At 43.3% G+C, this 23,468-nt stretch overlaps 1 protein-coding gene across 1 annotated transcript; it reads left to right on the top strand.

Moving 5' to 3' along the window:
- The first annotated feature begins 299 nt into the window (after nucleotides 1-299).
- On the top strand, nucleotides 300-22,057 carry LOC121400745 (pyruvate dehydrogenase E1 component subunit alpha, mitochondrial-like). The gene is made up of 9 exons (XM_041584704.1): nucleotides 300-307; nucleotides 455-524; nucleotides 2,363-2,535; nucleotides 3,638-3,765; nucleotides 6,303-6,514; nucleotides 15,638-15,709; nucleotides 15,798-15,865; nucleotides 16,212-16,320; nucleotides 21,428-22,057. The coding sequence occupies exons 1-9, from the start codon at nucleotides 300-302 to the stop codon at nucleotides 21,590-21,592; spliced, it is 1,005 nt and encodes a 334-aa protein (XP_041440638.1). The 3' UTR covers nucleotides 21,593-22,057.
- The last annotated feature ends 1,411 nt before the right edge of the window (nucleotides 22,058-23,468 follow it).

Genomic DNA, 23,468 nt, shown 5'->3' with positions numbered 1-23,468 from the left:
AAAACACATCTTGTTAAATTCACTGTTTTTGTTACATAGCTTATAACACTGTTTTTTCATTGAATTCCGTTTACACAGCATAATAAATAGGCCCTTAAAGTTATAGAGCACTAGGTTAAAGGTAATATTTTATGACAGCCTCCTACAGTATTATGTAGTTATGTATTTGCCGGTCCTCAACAAAACTTATATAGAGCACAGAGCTGGCAAAAACTGTCTTCATTTTAGTTTTTTGTGTGTCGTAAATTGGGAAAAATGGTTAAATTGCCTGTTATAGGCCCTTATTTTAGAAAGAGGGAATGCATTGGTATCCCTGGCTGATTGTAAGATGTAACCTGAACAAAAGAACTACTCTGTTAAAGGGCCACCGCAATCTCGCGCAAATATGGAAGAGGCGCACTTTCACGCACACAGTTGCAGGTACAGAAAATAATCACTGTCTCTTTCTTTGAAGGCCTGTTCGTGTAATGGTGGCGTCCCGTAACTATGCAGATTTTGCATCAGAAGCGACGTTTGACATTAAGGTAGGAACTGAACTGGTTGATTTGCTTTTTTTGCATATCGTTTACAGAAAAATCATGGACGTTTTTCTCGTAGCAGATAATGGTCTTTAGGGAAACAATTGAGTAACAGAAGGTCACTTGTGATCCCTAGAACTGCAGTACTAAGTGGCCTAGTGCAACTGGTATTACTGAACTTAAAGGACAAGGAAAGCCCAACAAACATGTTGTCTCATAGGAAAAGCCTTAATAAAATAAGTTATGCAGCACTGCTGAATTGCCTAAGATTGCATCCGTTTTCATGTTGCAGAAGCTTGTTTCCAAAATTAGAGCGAACTAGTTGAAGTGGCAATTTCCCATAAAAGCAGTGCTCTGTAGCAAGACCGCGATTCCGTGTATACAACGTTCGCAGCGGATCTGGAGCATGCGCAGAACTCAGCTTTCAAATGTACGCGTCAAACTCCCGAATGCCGCCTTCAAGAGTAATTCAAATCGCATATAGTGTCTGGTGCTATAGCAACGCGAACTGCCTTAATAAGGAAGTATAGAGAATGAGAAAGAAACATGGCCGCTGCAATCACTACTGCAACAAACAACTTTATAAAGTGAAAATCAAGTGAAGGGAGCACAATTTAGACCAAAGAAATTAGTGACTCACTTCATCAAAGGCACCACATGGGTAAATAGTCAAACCAAGACTTGCTTTGTCCTTTAACACCAAAATTTATGTTCATTTAGTGTTTTAAATGAATGATATTATGAGGTTTCGTTGCCCTGCCCTGGTAAACTGGTGTGATTGCTTCAGAAACACAACTGTAGTTTATATAACAGCTGCTCAGTAACCATGGGGGCAGCCATTCAAGCACAGGATACACAGTAGATAACAGATAAGATCTGAAGAATTCCATTGTATACTACAGAGCTTTATCTGTAATCTGCTGGGTATCCTGTGACTTTTCTACCTTTTCCAGCTTCCATGGCTAAACAGCAGCTTGTTTATATAAACCAGGGATCCCAACCTTTTTTTACCTTTTGCCACATTCAAATGTAAAAAATTGCAATAAGCATGTAAAAAGTTCCCAGGGGTGCCGATTTTGAGCTGTGATTGACTATTGCTAGCCCCTATGTGTACTAAACAGCCTGCAGGAGATTCTGTTTAACAGTACACTTGGTTTTTATGCTGGAATTTAAAAATAAGCACCTGCTTTGAGGCCACTGGGAGCAACATCAAGGGGTTGGTGAGAAACGTTGCTCTTACTGAAGCAAACACACCAGTTCTACCAGTGCAGCACAACATATAATACACTACACTACATTTTTCATTGCTTTAAAACACTTTCATTTTTTTTGTGTTGCTGTTCCTTTAAATAAATTAACCAAAACACACATTTCTGGTTTTCTGAATTTTAAATTGCACAAGTATTCACAGCTAGTAATGTAAATCCCATCCATTAACTGACTAAACGTTACCATTGCTTTATTTGCACTACTCCTGCCTGCTTTTCACATGATATTTTACACAGCCCATCGCTCAGCACAACTATCATCAATGGCAGTGCATATCTTTTTAACCATTGTATTTAGAAAACATAATTTAATTACATTTTATGCACTAGGTCCCCTTTAAACTGCTACTAAGTTGCTGTCGGATAATGCCCTTGGCAAGCAGGTAACAAATTTACAGCCTCAAAGCAAACTTGCTAAGATAATTTTACACACAATCCTCTACAAAAGGGAGATTTTGTAAGCCCAGACAAGGTATTGGATAATTACAAAAATGTATTGTATTTTCATCTCTTGATATGTGTGTGTATCAGTCTGTCTGTCTATTTATTAAAGAATACTTTTTGAAACCTGGTTAGAAATGTGACATTCATCGTTTGGAAGAGGAACCTCCCACTCAGGCTGTTCTAACTCGAGAAGAGGGGCTCCAGTATTACAGAACTATGCAGACAATCCGACGCATGGAGCTGAAATCAGATCAACCGTACAAGCAAAAGATCATCAGAGGATTCTGCCACCTCTATGATGGGCAGTAAGATCATGCAGTTACTGTAAATACATTGTGTTAGCAGAGAGCACGTAGTCTGTGCTTTACACTAATGAAACGCAGGTATGGTATCTATAATCTAGAAATGCATTACCAAGAAAGCTATGAAACTATGTGTCATATTTAAAGGAACAAAAACACCAAAGAATTAGTCTAATGAAAAAATCATGTACTGTTGCCCTGCACTGGTACAACTAGTGTGTTTGCTTCAGAAACACTACTATAGTTTATATCAACAAGCTCCTGTGTAGCCATGGGGGCAGCCATTAAAGCTGAAAAAGGAGAAAAGGCACAGGTTACACAGCAGATAACAGGTTCTGAAGAATCCCTACAGAACGTATCTGTTATCTACTGTGTATCCTGTGCTTGAATGGCTGTCCCCATGGCTACATAGCAGCTGTTTATATAAACTGTAGTTGTTTTTCTGAAGTAAATACACCAGTTTTACCAGTGCAGGGCAAAAGTACATTTGATCACTGTTCCATTAAAGTACTTTAAATTTTTTCATGTTACTGTTCCTTTACCAAATACAACTTCTAATTACTTCTAATAATTTTTTTGATATGTTTTTTTCTCTTTTGTAATTATAATTCAGTACCTTGTGCTTGATGTTACAGGGGATTGTCACAACAAAAGGCATAATTAATAGAGATGCACCCTATCCACTATATTGGGATTTGGCCTTACCCTATGTGAAAGATTTGGGTGAATAATGAACCAAACCCTAATTTACATATGCAAATTAGGAATAGGAAGGGTTAAAGAGAAGGGCGCAGTCAGACTTTTTTTTACTTCCTTGTTTGTAGAATGAAATGTCAAATGATTTTCAGGGTTCAGCCAGACCCCTTGGATTTGGTTGAATCCTGAACCCAATCATTGCATTAGTGAATTCCTAATAGTTTATGGATAAACTATAAAGATATGATAATATCTGTGTTTTTAAAGAAAGCCCTTCATTGCAGAAATTTGAATAAATCCTGGATTATATTATCTCTTCTATTGTTAAAATCACAATCAAATGTGCTACGTGGCAATGCCTGACAAAAATAGATTTTTTACTGCAGGTTAACATTTTTTTTTTTTTTAAGGAAGCATGCTGTGTGGGTCTGGAGTCTGGTATCAATCCCACGGATCACTTAATTACTGCCTATAGAGCACATGGCTATACCTACACACGAGGAGTGTCTGTGAAGGAAATTTTAGCTGAGCTGACTGGTATGCTCCAGTTTTGTATTATTATTATTTTTTAGATAATTCTGTTTTCTTAGCAAAATAATAAGGGTTTGGCATCCTCCATAGAGACTTTCACTACAGAAACTCTTTAGGTTTAGCTCTTGTTTGATTAAAGCTGTGACTTTAAAGGAGAACTAAAGCTTAACTAAAGAAGTAGCTAGAAATGTTGTACATTTTGTTTTGGTCTTCTGTACCAACCCAAGACAACCACAGCCCTTTAGCTTTAAAGATCTGTGTCTCTAAAGATGCCCCATTAGCTCCTCATCTTCTTTTCTGCTGATTCACTGCACATGCTCTGTGCTGCTGTCACTTACTGAGCTTAGGGACCCACTCACAATATACAGTACACATAGAATAGAAATGTCACAATATAAGGCTGATTAGTAATTAATACAGATAATTATTACATGGCAACACAGAAACCAGTGCAACTAGCATCAGAATTTAATAATCAGCCCTATAGCATCAGCTTAGATTACAGACCAACCTCATTTTCTGCTGGATAATTTGTGACGAACCCTAAGCTTAGCTTCTCAACAGCTGCTCAGAGCCCACTGAGCATGTGAGTGTCGCAGACACTTTCCAAGATGGTGACCCTCTGTGACGAGTTTGAAGTCCTGGATCATTGCTGCTATTGACAAGCTGAAACTTTAGGCTGGTGCCAATAAATTCAGTATATAAAATATGGCATTTCTAGTCCTATTAATTTTTAAGGGTTTAGTTCTCCTTTAATGTTTGCCGCTAACAATATATTATAAAGTTTATCAAGTTAAGCATCACCTTTTAAGTTTATTTTTTTTCAGCTATATGTAGCCACTTCTTCTGAAGCTAATTTTGGTAGAGCAGATTTTTCTATTATTGGGGAATTCTGGGATAACCCTCTGGTGCACCCTGACATGATTCTGAGCGGGAGAGTTATTTGGTTTCTCATAACATATTGTGCCCGTGATCACGTTTCAGTTCTGTTAAAAACAGATGCTCATGGACATACAATAAAACAAGACTAAGTTCCTAAATAAAATCTTTGTTCTAAGGAATTGTGTAAAAATTAAAAACTGGGTAAATAGATAGGCGGTGCAAAATAAAAAATGTTTCTAATATAGTTAGGCAAAAAATGTAATGTATAAAGGCTGGAGTGACTGGGTGTGTAACATAATAGCCAGAACACTACTTCCTGCTTTTCAACTCTCTTGGTTTCCACTGACTGGTTACCAGGCAGTAACCAATCAGTGACTTGAGGGGGGGGGCACATGGGTCATATCTGTTGCTTTTAAATCTGAGCTGAACTATACGTACATTAAGGTTAGATTTCTAGTGGAGGGTACTCCGGAATAGTTATATCTGAATTGTTTTTAAATAGTGTTGTTTTTATGTTTTCTGTCACATTATAGTACATTTTATCTCTGTTAGTGATGGGTCCTGGATGGTTCAGCCACAATTTACACATTTTGATAATATCACTTAATATGGCCCTACTGTCTAAATGGGTGAATAGTGTGAAGATGGGCTAATTGGTGGTGTATGGGTTTAATGTGGGACTACACTCGCTATGGGGATGTTTGTTTTATATCATCTATTTGATGCTGAGATGTCAATGGTTGAATTTAACTTGGTCCCTTGCTATTGGGCACAAGGAATCAGCAATTTGAATAGATACTAGTTAGTAGGATAATCAATAATGTTATCCTGTTAAATTGATAGAGGGTGCGTGCTACATGGTTTATTGATTGATTTTTTTCTACTGATGATAGATAAGAAATTGGCTGCTTCCTGAGCTAGACGTGGGTCAGACGGGTTTTATAGGTTTAATTGAGGAATTGAATATTAAAGATGTATATCTAACAGTGATATGATTATCTGTATTTCTTAGTATTTCTTAGTATTTCTTTATGTTTAGTATTGATGTATTTTGAGTTATGCTATTGGATGCATTGTGATGATGACAAGGATGACATGTCAGCCAATTAACTTTTCCCGCCATCATGGGTATTTAATGCATTTTTCATTGTCTGTTGTTACTTTGAGAAAGGCCTCAGAGAGGCCGAAACGTTAGTCTTTTGTTAATAAAACATTATTTAATTTTTAAGTCCTGAGAGTGCGGACCTTTTTTACTGAATATATATATATATATATATATATATATATATATATATATATATATATTTATTTATGTATATGAGCAGGAGCTGATGTTACCAGCTGTTTCCATTTTTACAAACCCATACGGGATATTCCGTAAATATTTTTCCATTCTTGATTCTTTTTTTTTTAATCTGTTTGCAGAAGGCATTTCCCTACGATTGTGCCTAATTGCTGCATTTAAATTGCTTTACATGGTTCAGTCACTATTCAGGATAAGGATACCTTGATAGGAAGAAAGGCTTTCCATGGACTCCCATCTGTCATTGTTGTTAAACTCTTTGGATTATGATCGGTGACCATATATAGAATAGCAGTTTATATTATTTCTTTTACCAACTATTTTTTCATATATATTGCTATTCTGTAACTGTAGTAAATTAGTTTGTATATTGCATTTTTTACTGAGATTTTTCCCTATTTCCTTGTATTTCAGGGACAGATATTTGAAACCTACAATATGGCTGCCTTATGGAAGCTGCCCTGTATCTTTATTTGTGAAAATAACAGATACGGCATGGGGACCTCTGTGGAGAGAGCAGCAGCAAGCACAGACTATTACAAACGAGGAGACTACATCCCAGGTCTTCGAGTAAGTACTGATTCTACTTATAATCCCTTTCTTCTTAACTGTAACCCACTGCAAAACTGGGATGCTAGTAGTTATAATACCAGAATCACTCGCTAAACTGATACTAAAGGAAGTGGAGCTGCAGGGGTCTAGTGACTTCTTGTTATGATACTGATCTGATCAGGAGAGCTGTCATGTGGTAAGCTAAGAAACTCAGGCAGCAGCAGCCTACAAGTTACTAGAGACAGCAAAAAGCTGCTTCTGGTAACTTCAAGGGCTGAAATTAAATCAGAATTTCGCCTCTTTTAGTGAAGAAGGCACAACTGAGCAAGTAGGTTGGAATCGGCTGGCCTGTCTCAGGGTGGCACTCTGCAAAGAGTCTTCCCTGGATCTGATGATGCCTGCAAATTGAGTTGGCAGCTTATTGTCCTTGTCCTGTGCTTGGGATCTAAACAACAGTGTCCCTAATACCTGGTTGGTACTTGCTGTCAGACGAGGAATAATTGGGCTGTTCCATGACGGGTGCAGCGTCGAGTCTGCGCCCCTCCCCTTTGACCCAACCGCATACCTCCTAACCCAAGGATAACACACACACCACTGGTTTGGAAAGAGATGGCCGCAGTTGTTTATTAAACAAAGTGATCATAACACTTAACATGTATAACATTTTTTTTTTAAAACTTTTAACAAAAACGTTTGTATAACAAACCTTTACAACCTTCATATTATTATTATCGTCCCCCCCCCCCGGGGAAAAGAGGGTGTAGGGGGAAGAAGAGGAGTGACTGTGCCGCCACAGCCCAGGTGGGTTACTGCTCCATTTTTCCCGGGCCCTAAACCGGTCTGCCTACCTTCCCATGAGGACCCGGGCTACCAGGCTACTTGCTGTGAAATACCCCATTTTCACTTCCCCTGGGGGTCCTTGTGAAGGTACCCTCCGCCAACTGCGACATAAAACACATCTAATGGGGAGGGTGGGCGGGATGCTGCGTCCTGCTGCTTCCTCGACCCGGAACCGAATGGTAAGTAATACGCGTAGCTCTGCCTCTTCTGCGATACCCGGGAACGCTCAGCCAATCACAGCGCACCATCTAACACAGGGGGCGGGGAGTGGCCCTCTCCTATCCCCGTCAAGTCCCTGCTTCCCTAGGCTGGTCATTGGGTCCCATGACGGGTGCAGCGTCGAGTCTGCGCCCCTCCCCTTTGACCCAACCGCATACCTCCTAACCCAAGGATAACACACACACCACTGGTTTGGAAAGAGATGGCCGCAGTTGTTTATTAAACAAAGTGATCATAACACTTAACATGTATAACATTTTTTTTTTAAAACTTTTAACAAAAACGTTTGTATAACAAACCTTTACAACCTTCATATTATTATTATCGTCCCCCCCCCCCCCGGGGAAAAGAGGGTGTAGGGGGAAGAAGAGGAGTGACTGTGCCGCCACAGCCCAGGTGGGTTACTGCTCCATTTTTCCCGGGCCCTAAACCGGTCTGCCTACCTTCCCATGAGGACCCGGGCTACCAGGCTACTTGCTGTGAAATACCCCATTTTCACTTCCCCTGGGGGTCCTTGTGAAGGTACCCTCCGCCACTGGCGTGACCGCTTGAGACCTTAAGCGTGGCACGGCCCTCCACTCAAACGACCTAAGGCACGTTCAATGCCTTCCATAATGGCCAAGGAGAAAAAATCCAAGCCCAAGCCGGACAGATGAACTCCGTCCTTAATGTAGTAATCTGGCCTCTTATCCTCTAGATTTTGATGACGTACTACAATTCCCCCGCACTTTCTGACAAAGGAGGACATTAATTTGTTGACCTTGCCCCTACTTTTTTCCATTTTCTCCCCGTCCCTGGCATACCTCCAAACCAAACGCGGCACCATCTCAGACCAAACCAGTACTAAATCCGGGAACAAACTCCGAATTTTCTCTATGTCCCGTTTCATTTGAAACACCAAATCCCTTTGAGATCGCAACCCCATGTCATTCCCGCCGGCGTGTATAACCAACACATCCGGGCGGCGACCTGACCTGACGTTGTTTAACAAGGTGGCCCATACCCCAGGCCATCTCAAACCTGGAACACCAAACCAATGTATCTTCACTTGGCCTTCCGGAAAGCCCAGCTGCGCACCAGATGACTTAACTGCGGCTCGCCGTCTGGCCCTGTAGATGAAGGAATGACCAAGCAGCCACACTGAAATCGTGCCACCTGTTAAAACAAACCACCATAAGAAGAAATGTAACAATAACCAGCACAATGAAGGACAGAAGCACATTTCGTTAAAATAAACATGGGCATTTACTATTAACTGTGTGACAACATTAGACATACAAACATGAGCATGACGATATGAATGTATAATGTTAGTAGTTTTTTTTTTTTTTTATATGTGCTGTATAACTGAGACATCATGATGGAACTGAGACCAACAACCCTGGCCGTATATATCCCCGAAACCGCTTTGACTCCCATCTCCCGATCTTTTTGACCATGGTGTCACCTAAACCTAACCGTGCCGCTTCGGTCGCTGCCCCAATTCTGAAGGAATGCGTACCAAAATCGGCCGGCTGCAATCCAATTTCTCTTAAACCTTTACGTAACACACTTAAAAATTGAAACCGTGACAGTGGGGACCCATCTTCGTGAATAAGCAAGGAAGTTCCCATTCTAGGCCTCACGTCGAGGTACCTAGTCATGCACCCCACCGGACAAGCCAATCCGCCATCCAGTTTGTACAAGAACACCTCCACTCCTTTACCCCATACGTCAGTCTTGGACTTCCGAAGCCATACCTGGACTGAAGAGTCGGTGACTCTCAGGTCCGTTACACCTAGTCCTCCAGGCACTTTTTGCTGTTGCTCACCAGTTCCCCCACCCGAAAAGCTCCAAAAAATGCCAGGCCGAATGCCGCTTGGAATAGCAACGTTTCAAAAACCGAATCACAGCAACGCGGCATAACTGCCTGGAGGTTAGTTAACAAAGCAAAGGATATTGGCCGCCGAGCATCCCGAGAAACCTTTCCCTTTTTAAGGCCTCGGATAGCCTGCTTGATGAAAAAATCCTTAGTCGAATCCTCTAGCCCCGCTAATTTAAATAGGAATGCCAAAGCTGCCATGCGCTTTCCGATCACTGCGACGGACTTGCCTGTTTCTGCCAGCCAAGCCACGTAACAAACGAGTGCAGCCTTCCTATCCTCTGCGGTGTGAAAGCCGCCTGACCACGCCTCCATCTGATGCCATTCGGCCCATACTTTACTATAGGCTGCCCATGTAGATTTCGCCACCGACTTCTCCACCAACTCCATCAACTGCCGTTCCCGAGCTGCCAAAGATGACATGGGAAAAAGGAACCCTCCTTGTTCGCATCTGGCGCCACCTGCCAAAAACGATCCCACTGAAAGCGAGAAAGCGCGTCGGCAATGACATTCTTCTCCCCTTCCACATGGCGCGCCCTGCATCGAATGTTCAAATTAAGGCAGCGCAAAACAAGAACTCTAAGTAACCGAAGGACCGGTGGGGAGGATGCCGACCAACTATTGATCCCGTGCACCACGCTCATGTTATCTGAAAAGAAAACTATACTCCTGTTACGGAGTTCGGACTCCCAAATAAACAATGCTACCACTATCGGGAACAACTAAAGGAACGCCAAGTTCCGAACTAAAACTGAATCAACCCACTCCGTAGGCCATTTCTGCGCGCACCAACGTCTGGCAAAGTACGCCCCGAAACCAACGCTTCCCGCCGCGTCAGTAAAAAGCTGTAATTCCTGCGCCGTGGTTTCTGGCGCCTGGAATAAAACGGTACCGTTGAAGTCGCTCAAAAAAGTGTCCCACACCTCCAGATCCGCCCGAACCTCTTTGCTGAGACGCACATGGTGGTAAGGTGCGGTAGCACCCGACGTCGCCTGTGCCAACCTTCTACTGAAAACCCTGCCCACTGGTATGACTCGACAGGCAAAATGTAATTTCCCGAGCAAAGACTGGACTTGCCGCAAAGTGGGTTTTTTTATCAGCCGAATGTTACTGACCTCCTCCTTCAAGTTCTGAACCTTGCTTAATGGAAGCCGGCACTGGCCGGCCACGGAATCCACCTCCAAGCCCAAGAACTGCATAGTGGTCGCTGGGCCTTCTGTTTTCTCGGGGGCCAAAGGAACCCCAAAGTGTTCCGCAACCTCTTGTAACGTTGTTAGTATGTGAAAGCAAACATCCGACTTTGCTGGTCCCACACAAAGAAAATCATCAAGATAATGGACCACTGTGTGAAAACCTGCCTGTTTCCGAACTACCCATTCTAAAAACGTACTGAATGCTTCAAAATAGGCACAGGAAATAGAGCACCCCATCGGTAAACACAAGTCTACAAAAAAGGATCCGTCAAACCAGCAACCTAACAAATGGTGGCAGTCAGGGTGTATAGGAAGTAGGCGGAAAGCAGATTCTATGTCGGCCCGGGCCATAAGGGCCCCAGGGCCTGCCCCCCGAACCATTGCCACGGCTTGGTCAAAGGACGTGTACGAAACTGAACATAAATCTCTGTCAATATCATCGTTAACTGACCCTCCTTTGGGGTATGACAAGTGGTGGATAAGGCGAAATTTCCCTGGGTCTTTTTTGGGGACAACACCGAGTGGGGAAACCCTCAAATTAATCAGCGGCGGGCTGGGAAATGGACCCGCCACCCGACCCAACTGGACTTCTCTAAGTAACTTGTTCCGCACTACCTCTGGGAATTCTCGGGCTGACTTTAAATTACGTAGGATCTGCTCTCCCCCTTTGTCCCGGAATGGAATCCTGAACCCATCAGGAAACCCCGTTTCCAACAATGTGGCCTCTTTGCGTTTACCGTAGCGGGCGAGCCATGGCCGCATCGCGTTTAGCCTGACTGGAGTCCTCCCCTTTGGAAGGCTCGCTGACTTTGGTGTTACCCTTTCCTTTCTTGAAGCAACGAATGTATGAGTGTGCCCCCCCGCAGCCTGAACACTCGTGTTTGTATTTGCAGGAGTTTCCAAACTTACAATGGCTGTCGTTAAACAGCCAGCAGTAGCCGGGCTTAATTGGGGCCGAAGAGGCGGTGTGTGCCGCCCCCCGGCCCCCTTCTGAAAGGGGGATGCTTTTTGTGCCATCATGAGCTTGAGCCAGAGTGTAATGTCCATCTGGTCCCACCTCATGGTAGGGTTGGCTGCCAACCGTTGTCGAAACTGCTCATCGTATTTCCACCAGGCAAGGCCGCCGTATACTTTAAATGCTTCCCAAAGCATTCAGGGTGCTTTTCCCCGATAATGCTGGCCAAGATACAAAACGCCCTTAACCAGTTGCCAAAGGTTTTGGGCAGTTTGGAGTACCTTTTCTTTTTTTCTTCCTCCTCTTTTTTGCTATCTTTCTTGTCCTCATCTTTCAATTCTATTGTCTCATCCAAGGGGAGGAGGGAAAACAATTCCACAAACTCACCTTTCCAAATCTTTTCCTTGATTTCCTGTTTCACATGAACACCCAAAGGGCCAGCGAATGCCACATAGGCATTCTGCCTCGCCGTTTCTGTTATACCACTTAAAGCAGTGATCCCCAACCAGTAGCTCGCGAGCAACATGTTGCTCTCCAACCCCTTGGATGTTGCTCCCAGGGGCCTCAAAGCAGGTGCTTATTTTTGAATTCCAGGCTTGGAGGTGAGTTTTATTGCATTAAAACCAGGTGCACTGCCAAACAGAGTCTCAATGTAGGTTGACAATCCACATAGGAGCTACTAAATGGCCAATCACAGCCCTTATTTGGTACTCCAGGAACATTTTTCATGCTAGTGTTGCTCCCCAACTCCTTTTACTTCTGAATGTTGCTCACGGGTTGTAAAGGTTGGGGATCCCTGACTTAAAGCCTCCCTCTCTGTCTCCCTTTTTTCCCCAGCCGTACTATCCACACATACCGCGACCGCAGGACTCGCTATCGCTTCCGACGATGCCGAAGCCGTACCCTTGTCCCCGACCCAAACTTGTGAAGGACCGCTCGCTGCGCTGGGCCTCTTGCCTTCCCAACCTGCCAAGAATTGCTTTAAGCCATGCAAAAGTGTAGTGGTGTCCTCCCCCTGTCCCACCCCTTGTATCAATTCCCTGAGCTCACCTCCTGGTCCCGTGGCAGTAGAAACCTCAGGGACCGTTACCAGACTTGCCAGCCGTGATGAACCTCCGTGAACTGATCCAGGCCGTTGCGAGGCCGCCATTCTGGCCCCCGAATGGGACTCGTTAGGTGACCGGTTACCGGTGGTGTGATTAATCGTATCCGATAGGCGGCTCCTGATGACCCTTCCGGACCTGTTTGGTGAATGGCTCCGTGATATCCCAGTGTCCCTCTGTGGTGAGTGGCTCCTGCTGATCCCTCTGTGTCTGGTGGACGAACGACCCCTGTGGAACCTGGCACTCCTCCCCGGGGAGCTGCTTCTAGGTGCCGTACTGCGACGTGTCATGCTTGCTCTGGGCTGATCCACTTCCGATTCACTTGAACTGTTTCTGGAAGACATGAAAGAACGAGAATGCTCCCTCCTCCCGCTCCTAACACCCTGTGCCCTAGAAGGGGTGGTGGACCTGTGGACTCTATTCCTGTCTACCCTGACCCCATGTTGGGCCGTAGTACTGTCCCTCGATCTCCTTCGGGTGTAAGACCTACTCCTGGACCTGGCTGGGTGCCCCCGGCCGTTCCCAGATCTCCCGCTATTGGATCTGCTGCGCCCGTGACTTGTGTTACCTACCCCTCGAGTGGGATGCCAGGTCAAAGTATCGGCTGAGCCTGAAGTCCCTGGCCCGACATCGTGGGCCGTATCTCTCTGCTGCGTTTCCCGTCCACCGACAGTGGACGTCCTAACGGTCACTGATTCCCCCCTGGACTGGTCCTGGGCATCCGTTTGGGATTCCCGTACTGATGCTCTTTTTCCCCGGCCAGTACCAAGATGGGCTTTCCTATGTCGTCCTTTACTGATATCACTATGCATGCCCACTCTGCCTGTGCTGTGCCTGGGGGAAGTGGCGGGTGTCGTCGACCCCCTGCCCCGCCGGGGGCTGGTGCCCCTGTGGGGGCGATGGCACTCACTGTCCCCCGATGAATGTGACCCAGAGGAAGGGGATGGTCGTGTGACCCTTCTGGACCCCTGTGACCTGTTGCTCCTGTGCCCTCTCCTGGACCTGTCAGACTGAGGTGAACTGGGCCCGTGGCTGTCGTTCCTTGTTGTGGTGGCGCGTGAGCCAGGGAAAGGGGACGGACTTGTGGTTCCCCTGCCCCGTGTGTCGATGCCCCTGGGACTCCTAACGGCGTGTGACCGGGGTGATGGGGATCGATGTGTGACTTCCCTACCATGTGTGCTGATGCTCCTAGGCCTCCTGGAAGCCGTGGACCCATGGGGAGGGGACGGGCTTATTTCACCCCCACCCCGTGTGCTGCTGCTCATGGGCCTCCTGGTGGTATGGGAGCCAAGGGAGGAGACGGTATTGCTGCCCCTTTACCCCGTGGTTTTGCGGGCCTACGTGTTCCCGTGGTGCTGGACCTGGGGGGAGGGGCCGGGCCTGTGGGTCCCCTACCCCGTGTTACTTTGGGCGTGACCGAGGTCCTGGTCCGCTCCTGGGACCGGGCGGCCCCAGGAGAATGGGGCTCATTACTTTCTCCCCTTTCCGTGGCAGTATGGCCTAAGGGAGGAGCCCGTGCTCCGCTGGTACTGGGCCCCTCTCCCGACCCGTCTCCCTTAAGTGTGGCGGGCCCGGCATCTGAACCGGCGGCTGTGGAAGGGCCAGGGGAGGGGCGGGATCCGATTGCCCCCCACCCGGCCGTGTGGTGCTGCTCCTGTGTCCCTCTACATCAGCAGAGCCCCCTGGGGTACCTGACCTACCATGAGGTACTTGCCTGCCTTGATGTGGCCGCTCCTCTTCTTCCTCCACGATCGACTGGCGTCTCCGACCTCTGCCGACTGGACCCGACACGGTGCGTCTCTCCTGCGTCTGCTCCCTGCGGCGTCCGCCTCCGGCTGAAGATCCTTGCGGCGAACCTGGGCTGAGTCGTTGCGGTGGACGGGTCCTCCTCGTTGGTCGTCTCGCCGTCGTCTGGTCCTCGACGCCGTGGAGAAGATCCTGGAGCTGCTCCTGGAGCCACGAGGATCCGCGTTGTCTCGCCGCCTCTCTGAACTCCTTCACCACGAGGTCCAAGGACGGCTCCATGCTGCGTCCTGCTGCTTCCTCGACCCGGAACCGAATGGTAAGTAATACGCGTAGCTCTGCCTCTTCTGCGATACCCGGGAACGCTCAGCCAATCACAGCGCACCATCTAACACAGGGGGCGGGGAGTGGCCCTCTCCTATCCCCGTCAAGTCCCTGCTTCCCTAGGCTGGTCATTGGGTCCCAGTCTAAACACCACTGCCACTTGATTGGATCAGCCTGATTTATCCTACCAGATTAGTGTTCATAGTTTACTTAGGGCTGTTCATTCATCCACCGGCAGTGTAGTAAATACACTTGAGCCATTTAGGGTCTGGCCACCCGTGCAGATTCGGGGAGATTAGTCGCCAGGCGACAAATCTCCTCTTCTTCTCTGCGACTAATCTCCCTGATCTGCCTTCCGCCGACTAAAATGGAAATCACCTAGGAGCAGGCACTCTGAGCGCTTCGTTTTCCGAAGTTGCCCGAAGTTTCCTCGTGAGGCAATTATGGGCGACTTCGGAAAACAAAGCGATTCGAGTGCCTGCCCCCAGGTGATTTTCATTTTAGCCGGCGGAAGGCAGATCAGGGAGATTAGTCATCGCGAAGAAGAGGAGACTTGTCGCCTGGCGACTAATCTCTCTAAATCTGCCTGTGTGGCCAGACCCTTAAAGGGTGGTATACCCCATGTTTAACATGAATTCAGAGAGTAGTGTTTGTTCTGAACATTTTTTCCTATTGTTTTATTCATAAAAAAATTTTTTGTGATTTCTTGAGCAGAGAAGTAGGGAAATTGAAGCTGCTCCAATTCAGGCCTGTAAAGTGAGCAGTTACAAACATTTAAAGCACCTAGAATCAGAAAAGCATATTGTCAATGGCAAGAAGAGCTGAGCTCCAATTCCCCAGTAGCTAGTGATCCACATTTTATTCTGGGCTACAAAGCGTATCAATAACTAATTCTCTTCATAGGTTGATGGTATGGATGTTCTGTGTGTTCGAGAAGCCACTAAGTTTGCAGCTGATCACTGCAGATCTGGAAAGGTGAGAGATTATATCCTGGAATATTTTAACCCAGACCTTCTCTTTTTTCTGTGTAGTGGTGTTTGAAACCTAATACTTTATTTTTCAGGGTCCAATTTTAATGGAGCTTCAGACTTACCGTTATCATGGACACAGCATGAGCGATCCTGGTGTAAGGTAAGAAAAATATTATTGTAGCATCTTGAGAATGTCTAGTTTCCCTCGAGTTGTTAATGGAATTTTTCAGTCCGAGAGCATTGAGGCTAATGTAATAGTGAAAATCGGCACCAGCTAAAACACTGTTCCCATAGCAAGGGAAGTATGGATGCTGGAATTAACATTTCAAGGCAGAGAAAAAACTAGCCCATCTGTTCTGCCCCTTTAAAACTTATGTTTTGGGTTTTTTCATTTGTATTTTGGGTAAAGTAATGTAAGTAAAAACACTGTGACATTTCTGTTCTTTTAGTCCTAATGCAATCTCTCTAATCTATTTTCCTTTATCATTTTCTCTTCCTAATTCCAGTTATCGTACCAGAGAAGAAATTCAGGAAGTAAGAAGTAAAAGTGATCCGATCACCCTTCTCAAGGACAGAATGTTAAACAACAACCTGTCTAATGTGGAGGAATTAAAGGTACTCCTTAATTGCTCTGTGTGATTGCTTCAGTCCCTTTTGAATACAGGCATGGTAACTATTATTTGTCATATAATAAACTTCACAAATGCTACAATACTCGGTACTCCATAATAAAGAGGTTGTTCACCTTTAAATTACGTTTTATTTAGATGTACAAAGTGATATTCTTAGATAATATACAATTAGTTTTTATTTTTTTTAGCATGTGGTTTTTGAGTTATTTAGCTTTTTATTCAGCAGCTCTCCCGTTTGTAGTTTCCAGAATCTGGTTGTTAGGGTCCAAATTACCCTAGCAACCGTGCATTGATTGGAATAGGAGACTGGAATATGAATAGGCTACTTTGTAGCCTTCGAGACCATTTGTTTTTAGATAAGGTCAGCTTTCAGTTAGAAAGAAATCTGGAAACAGTAAGACGAAGAAGGCAAATAATTTAACCCTTTGCCTGCCAAGCACGTACACCGTACGTTCTGGCAGGCAAGGGCTTTAACTGCCAAGCACGTACATTGTACGTTCTTGCAGTTTAACATGCTGTACTCTGCATCAGCGGCTTTAGCTGCCTCTGCAGAGGTTTAGCAGCATTGACAGCCCCCTGGGCAACAAGGCTGGGGGGCTGTCATGTCGGTCCTGCGACAGGATTGTCGCAGGGCCGACCTAAAAGAGGCAGACACAGCAAATCGCGTGTCTGCCTTGCTGCACTGCTTCCTCCTGCTTACCTCGTGTTCCAGCGACGCCCACACACTTCCTGCTTGCTGTGAATCTGCAGACAGCTTCTCTCTCTTCTCCGGCTCTCAGATCAGCCAAAAACGGTAAGTGCCCTTTATTTTACACACTTACATACACCTACCTACATTATACACACATACACACATGTTTTAGTGTAAAAACAAACAAAAAAAAACGTTTTTTTTTTAAATTTTCATTTTACACTTATATGCACTTATATGCATTTATATACACTTATATGGACTTATATACACACTTATACACACTTATACACTGTCACACAATTCTTGGAAGTGTACACACATGTATACACGTTTTATTTTTTTTACTTTTTCATTTCACCAATTTGTGTTTTTTTACCCCTAAAAACTGTTTATTTCAGCAGCGTGACTATTGGATAATCGATTTTGGCCACTAATTACGCTGTTGGTGCAGTTATTTTGTTATTTCATTGATTTGCACAATTTTTGTGGTTTTATTGCAATTTTATCCCTGCATTATTGTTCCTTATGTATCTTTAGTATAGTTTTGCTGTTTGGTGCTTTGGTATATTATTTTACTTAGATTGATCCGTCAGAATATATGCTTTCCAAAAATATATGGTTTTCTGGGGTCTTTTTACAGTTTGGGGGTCTTACGGCACATAACGCACAGTTGGGGTTCTCTTTTCAGCAGCTTAGTTGGCCAGCGTGAAAATTCATATGCACATTTTTCATTTGGGGTCGTACACACCATATACTTTGGTAAATCTATGCATATTGGGCATCAAACTATTCAGTAGACCTCTGATGTCCAAATTTGGGGTGATTTTTCTTTGTACGTAAAACATTGTGTGCGATAAATCTGGCAAACTGCAACATTTTTAGGCGATTTTCAGAAATGTAAAAATCTCTATGTTTAGAAAAGTTTTGCAGTTTGGTACTGTAGAAAGACGTCTTTATCTTGGTTGTTTTCGTCAGAATGTGTACTTTCCAAAAACATATGGTTTTGGGGGGTCTTTGCTGTTAGGAGGGTCTTGAGGCACATAATATGAAGTCAAGGGTCTATGTTTACAGAAGGCGAATCGGCAGTAGAGAAACTCATATTCACTATTTACATTTGGGGTCCGCACATGCCAGCTGCCTTGGGATATCAATGCATATTGGGCATAAAACTGTTCAGTAGACCTTGGCATCAGTATTTATGGTGTTTTACAATTGTATGTAAGAAGTTGGGTGAGATAAATGCGGCCAATTGCAATATTTTAGGCGATTTTCAGAAATGTAAAAAACCGTTGCTTTTATTGCCAAATTTAGGAAAGGCTTGCGACTTGGTACTTTGGAGTACAAAGACATCCATACCCAATTTAGATTCGTGGGAATGTGTACTTTCCGAAAATATATGGATTCTGGGGTGAACCTACTTTTTTCTACTTTTGACCCACCCAAAACAATATAAATGTGTTGATTTTGCTGTACCTGAAATGACAGACCATATGGGGGTCTTCCTTTTGGGGCCCCTGTATGCCACGTGCTTGGTACACCTATACATATTGGGCATCAAACTGTTCAGAGGACCCTAGGCTTTCATATTTGGGGTGATTTCTCTTGATACCTAAAAGTATGTGGGTAATATGATGCTGCAGGGTAGAAATTTTCAGGTGATTTTTGGAAATGTCATCAAAATCACCAAATTTAGGAATGGTTTGCGGCTTGGTACTTTGTAGTACAAAGACATGCATACACAATTTAGATTCGTGGGAATGTGTACTTTCCGAAAATATATGGTTTTCTGGGGCGAACTTATTGTTTTTACTTTTACCCCACCCTAAAACGATGCAAATGTGTTGATTTTGCAGTATCTGGAATTACAGAACTGATAGCTCAAATGAGGTGTCTACATTTTAGGGCCCCTATATGCCACGTGCTTGGGTACACCTATTCATATTGGGCATCAAACTGTTCAGTGGACCCCAGGCTTTCATATTTGGGGTGTTTTACATTGATACCTAATGATGTGTGGGAGATATGATGCTGTAGATTGGAAGCTTTGAGGTCATTTTTCAAAAAATTCACCAATTTCTATAAAACATTATAACTTTAGGAAACAATTGCAACTTGGTAGTTTAGAGTACAACGATATGTTTACCCATTTTTGATTCACCAGAATCTGTTTCTTTCTAATAATGGGTAGTTTTCTAGGGTAAACCTACTTTTAGTGGAATGTTTGGCCTTGAAATCAGAAGTATGTCGTTATGTGGAGAGGTGCTTTGGAAATTTGGTAGTGTACTGCTTGTAGATTTTGATCTATACAAGTGAGAAATCTCCATAAAACTATATATATTTTGTATTGCCGTGTTCAGGAGACATAGACCTTTCCAAATCAGCTGTGTTCTCATACATAAAGTAAATAATGTTTCTGATATATGTGATTGTTCTTTGTGAAACATGATTTTTTTCATTTTATTGGACACTTAGAAGCCTATATTTTTTTACAGAAGTAGAATTACACCAAAATTCTTGCATATTTTGAAAGTTCAGGTTGTCCTGAAAAAAACGATATATTGTTTTCCTGGGTAAACTAAAAGACCGCCCCAGGAAAGGCCCTTAAAGTGAAAGAGTGCAAAATATCTAAAAACTGCTTGGCAGTAGATGTCGCATCTAGGACAAAATGGCTGGCAGGAAATGGGTTAAAAAGTGGAAAAATGAAGAAATAGCCATTCTGTAACATACTAAAAGTTAACTGAAAGGTGAACCACCTTTTTAATGCTTATTTTATTTTTCAAAGTTGAAAATTGCAATATGACGTTATTTCTTGCATTAAATGGGCGCAAGTAGCTCCTGTAAGGGAAGGGAAGAAATTGGGGAGGTGGAATGGGCAGCCCTGAATTGACAGTTGGGTAAAGAAGTTGTTATTTACAGGGCTCACATGAACCTCACAAACCAAAGGAAGTGCATCAGGCAGATGGTCAACCACATATGCATTAAGTGTGGCAATTTTATGGGTATAATTCCTTTAAGTGCCTAGCCATTCTAAATTTCTTTTCTTGCTTGTGTTCTATAAACGCGCCAATGTGGCATGTGCTCGCCATTCCTTTAAAGGGCTGGTTCACCTTTAAGGTAACACTTCGTATGTTATAGAATCGGTAATTCTAAACAACTTTTCAACTGGGTATGATTTTTTCTTTTATATAGTTTTGAATTATTTGCCGCTTTCTTATTTTTCTCCTGCTCCAAATGGGGTGTCCCTGACGCCCATCAGAAAAACAAATGCTCTGTAATGCTACACATTTACTGTTATTGCCATATCTACAGAAATAAGACAAATCAACTGGACTTGCTGTGTTTTTCCTGAAGACGTTTCACCAGTCACCCAACTGGCTTTCTCAATTCAGAATAATTTGTACATAGGATCTTGCTTCGCTATATATCCTCTGGAATGTTGCTCCAATCAGCATAATCTGTTTATCATTATCCACAGTGATGTCTATTGTCTGCCACATATAATGCTGTTTCGGCACCTCTCCCTGGAAGGTTTAATAACACATCAAAGCTCCGATTTTGCTAATACAATCAACACCTAATTAATGACATCATTGTGGATTATGATAAACAGATTATGCTAAAGAGAAAAGCAGGGCCGACCGGCACTCAACGGATCCACAGGACCTGGTCATGCAGCTCCCTGAAGATGGGGCTCTGAGGCTGGTGCACCCGGACCACTTTCATTACTCGGTGAGTCATTTGCAATTCATTCTGGAGCACCTTGTCCTTTCCTAACTATCAAACAACTGATTGGAGCAACATTCCAGAGGATATATAGAGAAGCAAGATCCTATCTACAAGTTATTCTGAATTGAGAAAGCCAGTTGGGTGACTGGTGAAACGTCTTCAGGAAAAAAAAACACAGCAAGTCCAGTTGATTTGACTTATTTCTATAGATATACCATGACCTGGTTGAATGAGAACTTTCACAAACATACTGTTATTGCTATTCAGGATTCATATTACAGTTTCTTTTTCAAATTAGTGCATGGTTGTTAGGATCATTTGGACCCTAGCAACCAGATTGCTGAAATTGCTGCTAAATAAATAGCTAAATAAATTAAAAACCACAAATTAAAAAAAACAATTGCAAATTGCCTTTAAATTGCCTTGGTGCATTACAACTGTACTGTACTAGGCACAGTGATTCAGACATTTAATACATTTACTTTGATACAATTCAAGGCAGCATCAAGAATAATCTAGGTCCTATTGGCAAATCACTTTATAGAGTGCATTTTGTGCTGATTCCTATAAGAATGGAATATATTAATAATAACTACAATAAACAAGTAATAACCTGTATATCTCTCTCTCTCTCTCTCTCTCTCTCTCTCTCTCTCTTCCTATTTTCTAGGAAATTGATGTGGAAGTACGGAAAGAGATTGAAGAAGCTGCTCAGTTTGCTACCACCGACCCTGAACCTCCACTAGAAGAAATTGCCAATCACATTTATCGCAATGATCCCACGTTTGATGTCAGAGGAGCAAATCTCTGGATCAAATACAAATCCGCCAGCTAAATCTCTTCAGTCCTCCTCTGGTCAATGTTACCTGTTACTTTAAGGGCATTTTAATGGGTGCTGGGTTATGTTTGCTCCTCACTGCTGGGTTGAAGACGCACTGCAATTCTTAATGTCCCACCAGTAACATCATCCACTTTAGACTTTGTTTTAATACATAAGGACTTGGCATGTGTTTGGATAAGAAGAAAATGCCTTAATGTTTTCAGACCGAAAGCAGATCTGCATCCATTTTAGTTCAGTGTAATCATTAGAGAGAACTCGTGCTTCAGGAGACCCCCTTTTCTTCCATGGTTTTCCCTCTGATTCTGGCTGGGCAAAGTTCTCTTATAATGTAAGTTAGAAGCTCCGCCTTCTTCAGATGAAATGTTATATATTTATAGGATCCTGAACTTAAAGTCTTGCCATTTATACATGTGCTGAAACATTTATTATTCCGTTTCATTAAAACTGGCCTCAACACAATGATTGCTTTGTATTTTTCTTAGCTCCTAATAAACGTCATCAGCAATACTTTAAGCTCCGTCTCTGATCTAACAAGTACTTGCGCCCAGGGAAAGCAGAGTTCTGTTCAGTATGATGGCTTGAAGATCTGGAACATGGAGCAAAGCACTGGAAGTGAAGGCAAGCCTTGTCCTTGATTCCTCCCATAGATCAGGCCGTAATCACAGGGCCCTGTTGTGGCCCTATAGCAATTTGTACAGAGCGTAATATCAATTACAACTTTTATTTGCACTTTGCTCAGTTTTGCTCGTAGTATCATTTCCTTCTTCTTAGTACAGGTACGGGATCTGTTATTTGGAAGCCAGTTATCCAGAAAGTTCCAAATTACTGAAAGGTTGTCCCCCATAGACTCCATTATAATAAATTAATCCAAATTTTTAAAAATGATTTCCCTTTTCTCTGTAATAATAAAACAGTAGCTTGTACTTGATCCAAACTAAGATATAATTAATCCTTATTGGAGGCCAAAACCAGCCTAATGGTTTTGTTTAATGTTTACATGATTTTCCAGTAGATTTAAAGGGATACTGTCATGGGAAAAAAAAAACATTTTTCAAAATGAATCAGTTAATAGTGCTACTCCAGCAGAAATCTGCACTGAAATTCATTTCTCAAAAGAGCAAACAGATTTTTTTATATTCAATTTTGAAATTTATTGACATTGTCAATTTCCCAGCTGCCCCAAGTAATGTGACTTGTGCTCTGATAAACTTCAATCACTCTTTACTGCTTGCTGTTCTGCAAGTTGGAGTGATATCAACCACCACCCTTTTTCCCCCCCAGCAGCAAAACAAAAGAACAATGGGAAGGTAACCAGATATCAGCTCCCTAACACAAGATAACAGCTGCCTGGTAGATCTAAGAACAACACTCAATAGTAAAATTCCATGTCTCACTGAGATACATTCAGTTACATTAAGAAGGAAAAACAACAGCCTGCCAGAAAAGAATTTCTCTCCTAAAGTGCAGGCACAAGTCACATGACCAGGGGCAGCTGGGAAATTGACAAAATGTCTAGCCCCATGTCAGATTTCAAAATTGAATATAAAAAAAATCTGTTTGCTCTTTTGAGAAATGGATTTCAGTGCAGAATTCTGCTGGAGTAGCACTATTAACTGATTCATTTTTAAAAAAACATGTTTTCCGATGACAGGATCCCTTTAAGGTATGAAGATCCAAATTACGGAAAACCGAAAATCATATCATACTTACCGAGATTTTAATTTCCTGGACTGGAACATGGCAGTGGGCACACAAAGGGTTAATCCCTCCTGCTGTGAGAAAGGCACAGGAAGTGACGAATAAAAGGACTTCCCCCAGCTCTGGCGCCCATTCTTTCTGACTGATTACAATACCCCTGGGAGGGAAGCCC

This window comes from Xenopus laevis, chromosome 2S (assembly GCF_017654675.1).
Source record: "Xenopus laevis strain J_2021 chromosome 2S, Xenopus_laevis_v10.1, whole genome shotgun sequence".
NCBI lineage: Eukaryota > Metazoa > Chordata > Amphibia > Anura > Pipidae > Xenopus > Xenopus laevis.
The sequence above is the reverse complement of the archived record's forward strand: the minus strand, read 5'-3'. Positions and strand labels throughout refer to the sequence as shown.